The sequence below is a fragment of the Rhineura floridana genome, chromosome 3, assembly GCF_030035675.1.
Source record: "Rhineura floridana isolate rRhiFlo1 chromosome 3, rRhiFlo1.hap2, whole genome shotgun sequence".
NCBI classification, from domain to species: Eukaryota; Metazoa; Chordata; class Lepidosauria; order Squamata; family Rhineuridae; genus Rhineura; species Rhineura floridana.
Genome location: NC_084482.1, coordinates 153,672,147 through 153,683,969, shown reverse-complemented (window position 1 = coordinate 153,683,969; position 11,823 = coordinate 153,672,147). Strand labels below are relative to the sequence as shown.

General features: G+C 42.3%; 1 protein-coding gene across 10 annotated transcripts in view; it reads right to left on the bottom strand.

The window, feature by feature from the left end:
- Window positions 1–2,847: 2,847 nt before the first annotated feature.
- The window catches only part of PLXNA1 (plexin A1), a 460,921-nt gene continuing 451,945 nt past the window's right edge, over window positions 2,848–11,823 (bottom strand). For all 10 annotated transcript variants that reach the window (XM_061618384.1, XM_061618391.1, XM_061618386.1 and 7 more), the window contains exon 32: window positions 2,848–11,307. In XM_061618384.1, coding sequence (XP_061474368.1) covers window positions 11,212–11,307 — 96 coding nt within the window. In that variant the 3' untranslated portion in view covers window positions 2,848–11,211. The remainder of the gene's footprint in view (window positions 11,308–11,823) is intronic.

Below are 11,823 nucleotides of genomic sequence, written 5' to 3'. Positions count from 1 at the left end.
TTACTGCAACCACCCCTCCATGCTGGGAATGTTGCCACTGCGCCATCCAAGGACCCAGTTCTTGCCCTTGTTCTCAGCTGAGTGTGGAGGGAATGGCCATTAAAGAAGCTTGAGGAGAAATTAAGACAATTTGTATCCAAACAACATAAACTATCAGTGCACAAGGGATGCCTTCTGTGGGGAAATGGAGTTGTCATTCCTACTGTGTTGAGACATCGGGTGTTGGAAGCCCTACATGTCGGACACCCTGGTATAGTGCAAATGAAGGCTCTGGGGCGCAGCTATGTATGGTGGCCCAAGATGGATTGAGAGATTGAAGAATGCGTCGAGATGTGAGAAGTGTCAGGTTTCAAAACTAGCTCTACCACATGCCCCAGTGCACCCATGGGAATTGACAAAAACACCATGGTCATGGCTTCATATCGACTTTGCAGGCTCCTTCCAGGGACAAACTTTCTTGATTGTTGTTGATTCATACTGCAAATGGTTACAAATGGTTCCGGTATCGTCAATGACATCTCGTATTATTATCAAGACTTTAAGCAGGCTTTTCACAACACGTGGGTTGCCAAATACCATGGACTCAGACCATGGGGCCCAGTTCACATCTATGGATTTCTGCACATTCCTGGATAATGGACTGATTCGGCATGTCACTACAGCCCCTTTTCATCCAGCAACCAATGGCCAGGCTGAGAGGATGGTCAGGACAACAAAGGATGCGTTGAAACGGATTGTAGAAGGTGACTGGCACAGATGCCTTGGAAGTTTTCTTCTGACACAACACATCACACCTTGTGCCACAACTGGAAGGAGCCCAGCCGAGCTATTAATGAACAGACGACTAACGACTCTGGTTGATTGGTTGCATCCTGACTTGACTGAGCACCGACCAAGGAAGTCTGTTGCAGTTCAAGAACCTGCACGGGTGTTTGACCCTGTGTATGTTAGGAACTATGGTGCTGGTGAAACGTGGATTCCTGCCACTGTGACCCAAGCCACGGGCCCATTGTTCTACAGGGCTCAAACACCAAACGGCTATGTGCTATGTCAACATGTGGACCAGATGAGAGGGTGAAGCCCACCTGCATCAGTTCTCTCTGAGGATGCTGGAAATACTTAAGTGGAAAGAGAAAATGAACCAGTGGCTGCTCCTGATGCTGGACAAGAGCAGTTGCACCTGAACCCTGAAGTGGACCAGCATCAACCAGAGCCAAATGGGGAACTAGGGGATGCACTATCAACTTCAATGCAAAATTGATCAATCGACTTGCACCAGGTCTCGTCCCAAGTATCTTCAGGATTATGAGAGCTAGTGGGGAGGGCTGCAGTGTATTGGCCCTCCAGGCTTGCTATACCAGGAATTGCTGAGTCAACCCCAGGCTGTGGCAGTTTTACTTCCAGGCCTGCCTTACAAGCAGCACCATGCTGTGGGCCTTGTTCTCTGTATATAATTAGTTATAGTAAAGTTCTTGTTATTGTTTACATCCTCTGTGTGGCCTCTTCCTTCATGATACATCTCAATTACTGAGTTTTGAGGTGGACATTAAGAGGGATAAGTATGAAACTTCTCTCCCTGGTTTGCTGATGCTGAGCTAGCATGAATCAGGTCCTTAGCCTGCATTATTATGTGCTAGTTGTTGACAGATGTATCTTGTTGAATAGTGTCATTACTAAATGCAGGTTTGAAGGTGAAGACCATGTGTGATGTGGTTTAGCTCAAAGATGGGTATGGTATGGTGTGAGTTGACTCTTTACAGCCAGTAGAATGCTGTAGGCCCTCAAATTTCATGCTTAAACTCAAATATTTTTATCAAGTGAACATTTGTCCCAAAGGGCTCCCTGACTAGAATTAGTGGCCAGAAGAAACTAGACATGTTCACAGATGACGTTGGGCATACCAACAGACACCCAGTTCTATGCTGCTGATTCTGTAAAGCAGATGATTTACTCCACTTGCCCTTTAACATTCTTTAGTACAAGGATGGGGAACCTGCAGGACCAGTTGTTCATCAGTCCCAACCAGCATGGCCAATAGTCACAGATGATGGAAGTTGTAGTCCAATAATATCGGGAGGACTACACATTCCACACCACCGATTTAGAACCATCTACTTCTGTATGTTGTCAGTAAAACATTACTCTGTCCTTGAGCCAGGGAGGTGCTGTGACCAAACAGTAGGGCCTGAGCTGCCAGTGCAGTGGGACAAAGCTCTGGAGTCAGGGGTGCTTTGTCTACAGCCCAGAGAGCTAGACTGATTGGTAGGGAACGTAGAGTTCGACTGGTGTGGTTTTACATGCTTGTTCAGTCTTTCACTGCTGGAGACACAAAACTGAGCTAGATGAACCATAAGATAGTTCTAATCATAGCTTTGCAGGCACAACACATTTCTTTCTGCTCTTTGCACCTGCAGGCACCTCAATACAACAAAATGGTCACTTCTAATAGAGGCCAGTGTAAGAAGTTGGGGCAGGGTGGGTGGGAGGTTGTTTAGTTACTGTTCTATGAAACAGAGGAAAGCAAAGATTCCAGCTCCTGCTGGACCACTGATGGTTGGATTGTTAGACATTCTGCAGAGACGGGAGCCAAGTGCAGCTGAAAATGTAGCCCATAATGCTGAATATAAAGTGTGAGGAAGGTGTGGAAATCTAGTGTTGAGGCTCAGATAAAGGGATTGAGGGAGGACAAGTAAGATAGCGTTGTGGTCAAGTCTGAACAGGGCTGGAGGAACATGCATAATACATGGGTGTGCATTGCCTCCCCCTGCATTTCCTCCTTCCTCCACACTAAAAATGAAATTCACAGTCAGACAAGACACGTTATATAGCAAAAATGTTTAATCTCTCCTTGTTGCGCGTGTTTATTTACAAGTACTAAATCTGAAGAACATTAAAATAGGAAATAGCAGGATATTTACACAATCAAAGGGTGCCGACCTGCCACACTGGCACAGTTGCTTCAAGTCTGAAACAATCACATAAAGTTTTCATGATTTTATTATTTTTAAATTTTACTATTAAAATTCTTTGTTTATTATTTTCTCTGCTCCACCCCTCCCATGCCAATCCCCTCCCCTTTTCCTTAAAGGACAGCTAACTGTGGACTTGATGTTCCTTTGAAAGAAAAAGTGGCAAGCCTTGTATGTATATTAAATCCAAGGGAGAATTAAAAGTGCTCAATTCAGAGGAAAACTGCAACGGGGAAAAGGTTTTGCTCACCATCTTGATTAGTGCACTATCCCATTCTGCTTGAGACTGTTCCTATACTTTCAGAGTCCAAGGAACAGGGAATGCCACCAACATAGGGTTCAGGGTATATAGAAAAAAACAGACACTTCCTTATTAGCTGGTTCCAACCATTTTTTCAGAAGAACTATGTATTTTTGGACCTCAATCATTTGACATTCCCATTGAGATGAGCTGGAACGAGTTCCTTTCCTAGTCTGTGCCTTCAATATTTCTGCTGAGGTGCACCTTTACATCCTACTCCTATTGTATCCTGTTCTTAGATAGCACCAGTGTTAGAGGGCATGGGGGATAGGGATCTGAGGGCACAAGGCAGGAGGGACTGTATGATTACGCATTTTAAACAATGGATAGGGATAGCTAAAGTAGCACCTGAAAAACAAAAGGTGTATTTCATCTGCACTTTTTCTGATGGAATACTCAAATCATGGAGACCTTCTCTAGAAGTCACTAATGCCTGGAACTAATAATGGCTTTGTGGAGAAGGGGATTGAGATGATGCTGGAAAATTGCAAACTGAAATTATATAGGTGACTTTTAAAAAAAAAAAACAGCCACCTGTTCCTGAGTTTAATTGCTCTTAGAAATCCGTGGTGATACCAACATCACTAAGGCAAAGGAGGACATGTCAGCATATCCAGCTTGTCCAATGCCAATTTAGGTTCTCATTATACTCAGACTACACACACACACACACACACACACACACGTACCTAGTTCACAAGTTGTTCCAAATCAGCCAGGTCTCTTCCCTGTAGCCTTCCTGCCATTTTCAATCCCAGTCCTTTGGTTTTTGAAGGGTTTTTTTTTTGTCTAATTCTGCCAAATTATCAAATGATGCCCATGACAGCAGAGTAGTTCAGCAGAATGTTGCCCTATATCCAGATTTTAACAGCGTATATGTTTTGCTTTTCCTGTGATCACTTGAGCATCAAAATGCGTATCAAACGATCTTCCTATGAACTACACATGACTGCACATAAAAATCCTGTAGTCCTGCAGTACTACAGAAATGCCAGGGGATTTGGCATTGCTGCGAAAGCCCCTAAAGATCTTAGTGCATATGGATGGATCAAGAAGAGTGCGAATAAAATATTTATTCTTGTGGAAAATAGTGCCCCTCCTCACACTTTTAATTTCACTTTTAATGGGATGAAACCACAAATGGTTTTGTCAGAATGGACCCTCAAAGGAAAGAAGTGAAAAGAAGAAAGGCAGCCTGCAGAGCAGCAAAAGGAAGCAGAAAGGTCAAAGGAGGCAACAGTTAAGAACATAAGACTTGCACTGTGGATAAGAACAAAGGTCCATCAAGGTCTATCATGGAGGAGGAGTCGGCCAGATGTTTCCGGGAAGTTTACAATTAGAGCATGAAAGAAACAGCCCTTCCATGCCTTCATCATCTTACACACAGAGTTATATTGACTCTGAACACGAATATGAAACTAAGAGTTCAGTGAAACATAGTGATAGATGAACAAGAGGCTAAAAACAGTGCCTAGGTGGCCACAGAAGATATTCATAGCTTAGGCATCTTAGAAAGACAATTCAAAACCAACAAGGAGGTGGGAAGCAGGAAGAAAAAATTTCATGGGTGTACAGAAATAAAGATTATATTGACCCAATGTGTTTTGAAATACTTTCTCTTCATGGACACTAAATACCACACCACTATGTTCTCTAACCAAATTATGTATGTATATCAAACCCATTTCCGATTCTGCAAGTCAACAGGACAGACATTTGCACATATTTCCCATCTATGTATTCAGTGAATTTATGCCTGAATAGTCCCCCACTCCTTTGTGTGCCCAAGATGGAACATGAGCATGTTTCTCAATGGGGGAGAAACTCAATAATCAGTGGTGAGGTGTCAATTTAAAGTAGGACAAATAAAAGTAACTTTCTTTTTAGTATTCAGGACAAGTGGTCACTGGAAAATCCAGCTAAGGTTGCTTCCACACTAGAGCCCTTTATCACTGCTGAGGCATTGCATTTAGCTGGAAGCAGAATTAAAACAGATTCCACACAAGCACTTAACATAGCTCTATGTATCCATAAATGCCCTTCCATATGACCTAGATCCTCCACTAATGTTTGCTCATATGTAAGGACTATACAGCAAAGGATCTTGGCAACACTAATTAAACGTTTCCTCTTTGTAGCAGTTCAACTTGTTTTATTGCTTCTTGATGAATTCAGATAGAAGAATTAGTGATTAATAGGCTATTAATTGCCCCAATTTCATTGTTGTGTGTATGTGTGTGTGTGTGTGGGAGATTTTATTAATGATTTCCTTTCACTATAAAAATAATGAAAGCAAGTCACTAATAATCCCTCCAAAACATAAATTGACACTGAGTCAATTAAGGAACAATGAGTTACCAATGCTCCAGCCATGATCAACAGAAAATTATAAAATAGGTAGGACCTGCAAACAGGATAAATTTATAGTACAGGAATTCCTATGAACCCCAATAATGCTTTGCCTGGCCATGCTAAACAGGCTGGTGCTCCAATTACATTTTATTACCCAAAATGTTGCCATGAATCCGGTCTGGGGAAAAACATAGGACAATACAAAAAAAACTGGAATGCAATGTTAAAGGAGGACGCTGTCTGGACGTTCCATAAAAAGTGAGCGAAGAAAGGATGGCAATTCCAGAGAAAAGGCCTGATGTGAAAGCAACCAAAATCCGTTAAAGGAAAAAATGGATTAAAACTGCCCTTCTTGGAAATAAGTGTAGGAAACAATCTTCTAGTTATGACCCAGTTAATCAATTTTTGGGAACACACTGTGAGAGTATCTGTGGACAAAAAAGTTTCTGTTGATTTCAGTGGAATTGTAAGCACTGAGCTGGAAAAAAAAGATGAAAATTTGGACTTGGGTGTCCCCTTCCTATTTGTCTCTCCTCACCACCTATGGGAGAACCACCGAGTTTCTCTTCTGCCTCAGGCATTGTCTGCAAAGTCACTGGCTCTGTTTCTACGGCAGAATTGTCATTGACAAAGGTGGCATTAGAGGCAAGGGAAGCCCAACCATGTGTGTATGCACAGGCACACACAGAGCAGACCACCAATAGGTGTTTCAGTATTGACAATTACACATCCACAGAAAAGAGTTTCGCATGGCCAAAAAGCAGGGGGAAACACCCTATTTTCACAGCCTAAACTTTGAACTTTGCCTTCACTTCATTTATTCAGTTTTTAATGAGTTGAGTTCCACTTTGCATGTGGAAATGTATTTACCGGGATATCTAATTTAAGTCTTACCATCTTGGTGCTTGCCTGTGTACCCTTTGTGGTTGTGGTGGGATGCCACTAGATGGGAACTTAGTTCTATTACTTTCTGGCTATTTCAGCTGAAGTGGTTTGTTCGCTGGGCAGGGAGTCTGGAAGACACCGGGAAATTATTTCCCATCCCCACACACCCTTCATTGGCAAGTTTAGTCTCTACAGTTTTGCTAAGGGCTCCTTTCTCCCATGGGCCATCTACAGAATTATGGAGGCAACTTGGTTAATTGAAAGCCAGTAACTGAGAAGATACAATGCAATTAACTGAGCTAGGTCTTTCACTTGCATTCTGCAGGTCCTTCAAATTAACCCAACTTTAATGCACTTTATTGTGCTTTTATTGTACAGAAGGACCCAAGACAAAGTTGCTCACTTGAGGGAACCTACTTAAAAATTTTTAGTGATGTTTCCCAAGTTGTTATTGCTGAGATACCTGGATAAGATAAGCAGCTAGCTCTTGAGAAAGGTATGTGGATATTTTCCAGTCAAACGTTTGCTCTCCATGAAATCAAGAGATGAAGGATTTGATCAGCTGCTTCTATGAAGCACTTTTGTGCTGACTTACATCAAGCTGAAAAATCCAGCCTCTACCTCTTTTATGCATCAATAATGTAATGATTTATGCTTCCAAATACACTTTAGGCAAACTGCAAGGAGGGGAGGGAACCTGTAAAATATTACAGTATCTTTTGTGTGCGGCAACACTTAGCTGTCCTTTAAGGGTTGTGAGTACCATTTTCCAGAAATAAACAGTTGTTAATTCTATTTTTTTTTCTTGTACAAGGTGACAAATTAATTCCAAAATTTCAAAAATAAAAAGGTCTAAACAAACCTCTAGTATTCAACACTTGCATTTCTTTTCCTTTTAAAAAAAGTTGAACTCAGACTAAACTCTAGCACAGTCATGCAACAGCCCACAGGTCTTCTGGATCCAGAGACATCTCAGGAATCCATAAGGTTTTTTTATTTTTTTTATTTTCATTGTCTTCTCTTTTTCCTCTTTAATTAAAAATAATTAAAAAGGCTAAAAACAAAATTACAAAGCAATCTGAGATGTATATAGGCTTCAAAAGATTGTTCTGCTCGGTGAGAAATGTTTGAAGTTTTATCCATTTGGTATTTTCCACTGTTTGTGTGAAAGCCATATTTGATATTGGTTTGATCTCCTTCAGTTGCCCCACTGGGGCACAAGAATTAGATTGTGACAACATATATATATATATACACACACACACTTTTAATTTTAATTAAAAACTTCATTACATCCCTCTCCTCCCCTTATTACTCTAAGGGAATAGACAGGACCAGGCTCGGTATGTTCTGCAATAGCCCCTCTCTCAACATTACCTAGGCTGAGATAGGAACTGAGTTTCTTGGTACTGGGTGGGTGGGTGAAGGCTGAAAATTTGGTGGGTTTGGTCACCTGAGTTGAATTAGGGCAGTGGCTTCATCATACTAGTAGACTTTAAATGACAATTAAAGGCATTATGTTTGTCAGGAACTGAACGGAGGGGATTAAGAGTCTGAAGGACAGAACACTGAATGGAATGGTGTAGAGATAATGAACAAAAGAGAGGAGCGAAGGGAAACAGATTTTAGAAAATTTCTAAGAGGTCCCTTAAGAGGCTTGTATCTCTCATCTCTGGTGGGTTAGCCTGGATATGGGATATACTGGCTCTTTGTTAGGGTTGGTCTGGGAAACTCAGACCAAATGGGCATTTCAGGACCTTCAGAAATGCTTCATTCAGTGTGCAGGGTTTTTTTTAAATTCAAAAATGTATTATTTCAGTGAATTGATTAACTGTCACTAATGAATAAAAGACTCCTTTCCAATAGTACAGAATTCACATTTCAAAGTTGGAGCTCTTACATTCCAAGGACAGGAGGGTTTTTTTTGTTTTTTTAAATGAGGACACCTTCTGACCCTTAGGAGTGAGCAGACACAAAACAAAGGTAACGTACAACATCCCCATATGATGCAAGATGTCTTGGAAAACACTGTGGCAGCAGTAAGGGAAACTTTGTCTTGAATTGCACTGGAAGTATCTGATCACACCCCAGATAATGTGGCAGTAACTAACAGCGCCAGGCTCTTCTTTTGCAGACTTTTCTGCTCTGTCACAATATTGGCATGTGTTCCCTCTGGCCTCCTACACTGCAGTTTGCTAACCAGGAGAAGTCCAAAGCTAGCCAGCAACGAGTTCCCTAGTAGAAAGAGGACACAGCCTTTGGGCTGAATCAAGTAACAGAGAACAGAAAGTAGTACTCAGATGCAGGAGTTACCTCTCTGGAGCTTTTCCATCAGGCCCTGGTGCCAACCATAGACAGTAGTGCTCTCCCTATTGAGATTACTATTGCCCTGCTCTCCAGACTGATGTCAAACCAAGATAGCCAAAGCAAATACCACAGATGATTTAATGATTCCTGCTGCAAACTCATTTCTTCCTATTTGTACTATCTCACCCTTTTCTCATAGGCCTAACCTGAAACAAATCCACTGATGGAGTTGCTGTCACAACTGCAAAGGGATGTCCTGCAGAGTGGAATTACAAGAATGTTTAGAGTATGGGCCTTCATTGCTACCTAAACAAAAATGGAGGTGCTTTGCTTTCTGCTGAAAATGGGATCATGCATATATCAAATATTTTAAAGTGGTGTGTGTAGATGTACAGACACATACACACACAACTCTGGCTGCATTTAGACAGCAGTTTATTTCATTTTCCCGACATTTCCTTACCTGATAATTTTCACTTTTTATTTGATCTTTCACATGATGTAAAAGTCACTTCTGGAAATCGAGTGGAATGTAGTGGAAGTTTAGCACTTATTTCTACGTTAATTGCTTCCAGAAAAAAAAATCTGTTTCCAACCCCTTTAACCCAGAAAATCGTGGGGGCTAAAGTGACAAAATTTGGGGTGGTATATCAGCATACAGTTCCTTCCCAACGTTTTCATGGGTGAATCATGGGAGAACAGATGAGCACATGTGTGGAAAGGATGAGGGAACAGCAACATGCCCAATGATGTTCATTGTTGTGTCACACCATGCCCACTGTTATGAATGCAATTTAGTGCGACATGATAGTATAGTGGTCAAAAAGCCACTGTTCCATAATGCAACAGGTACTGCAGTGTGAAAGGAACATCAGAAATTGGGACACCAATGCTACCATTATAATCAGTAAAACTAACGCAATAAACCCCATGTCTGAATGCAGCCAGAAAAAACAAAAGGGGCAACCTGCTTCTATCCTGTTTCTGTCAGTGTTAAACTGCAGCTCCATGCTAGATCACTTGGTTCCTCGTCTCTTTGGATGTAGACTGACCTCATGATTTCTCTGACTAGGCCCAATGTTACCAGAGACTGCAAGAAAGGGAGACCGCAGAAGAATCTCTTCTGTAGGCCTTGTGCAAGGCCCAGAACCTATCAGGTCCAACTGCGTCCTTTACTATGACATATTTCCTTTACAACAATACTGAGAGTTGGTTCAAATGGGCATCCCCATTGACTGTGCCCATACAGTGGCTAAACATGGTAGAGTCACTTCTTTGAAAGTTCCCCTATGTAAAAATGCCCTCCAAGTGGAACATTTACAAATGGGGCAATTGGGGGTCTACTATGGGGTTGAGGCTGAGCTTTTGAAGAGTTGCTAAGCTCATTTTACAAATAGCTCATCCTGTCTTAAGCTATAAAAAGGCAAAGCAGAGACTTTTCTCGAAGATGTGCCACTTTCCACAAAGTAACTTACCAGCTCTGTCATCACAGACAGGTGAGAGGTTTCCCTTTGGCGCTGGCCACATATGGCCACCCTGCTTTTTGTAAGTTCCTTGCTTTCTTGTATCTAAAACTCCAGCACCCTAGTAAGCAGCATTCAAAACAAGAGCATCTATTTGGCCTGTGCTAAATGACATTCAAACAAAATATGGCACAGGGCAAAGTGCAGGAAGAATCAAAGTTCCCTGGACTCTTCTCTTGGACCCATTTACCCCTTCTATCCCAAACAAATAATGCTCCTTTCTTTGTGTTGAAATAAAATATTTAAAACTCCTGCATGTTTTGTTGAAAATTTAGACCCCCCCCCCAATATTTTTAATCTTAAAAAAACCCAAAAAACTTTGCTTGTGGAAATTGTGCAAATATAGCAGTTAACACTAGAGGGAGAAGGCCGGAGAGAATGGGAGAGAAGAGAAAGAGTAGAGCTGTCCAGGCAAGGCGGGGAAGGAAGCAAGTACAGAAGGGGGGGAATTATAAGCCTACCCACCCGCCTGCTACAGAAAACCCATAATGTAAAAACATTGTCCTAGGAGTTAGTGCAGTCCCGAACCTTCCATCACCAGATCTGGAACGGGTCTTGGTGGGGGCCAGAGATGGGGGCAGTGGCAGCGGAGCTGCGATTCTTCTTGCCAGCCTCCTTGTGCATCTCCTGGGGTCCTTCAGGTTCTTAGCTACGTCGCTCCTTCCAAACGTTTCTTAGAAAGGTTCAGTTTGCTTTAGAGAACAGCAGTATAAGTTTTTGCTGTCTGTCTGTTCTGAGACGCAGCAGACTCTGTGCACTGTTTGGTGCTAGGCCCCAATGTCTTCTTGCTTGCTTTCCTGCTGCTGGAACTCGCTTGCCCCACTCTCCCTTGGAAGCCACCGCTAGGGAAGTCTGCAGCACTATCTCGACCTTTTCAGCTACTGAGGGCCATTGTGTCAATTGCCTGCTCCAACTTACTTCGCAGCCGCTGCCTTCGGGCCTGTTCGTCCTTCTCTAAAGCAGCTAAGATCTGGCAAAGGAAAAGAAATAGAAATTGAATGATTAGAAAAAGAGTCCTCTGCAGTCATTTGAAATACTCTCCTCTCTTCACCAGTGGCAGTCTAGAAAGAACAGCCAACAGAGATCCTCCCTGACCCACCCAAAAGGTGAAATAAGGAAACAATGGAACCCCTCTTTTAAGGGGGAACAAATCTGAGATGCCACATCACAGCTAGGAAAGGCTGCTAAAAATGGCAGGAACATGACACTGCATCAGTAAATGTAAATGTGTTGTCCCATTCTAGTGTTTTCCAAGGTAACAGGAAATCAGGAGACAATTGTTGGGTGGGAGACATGCTTAGCTTCTCTTCTACACTTCATCTACAACTGTTCTTCCGCCTTCCTAGGCAATTTCTCCCTTGTTCTGCTAAGTTCTTGTTCCAGAGTCCAGCTGATGAAAAATGATGTAAGCCACAAGGGAGAGGCTTTGCATGGGAGAATCTGTGGTGGGGAAAGAGTTAAGAGTTTCCTCTGGCCCACTGATTGT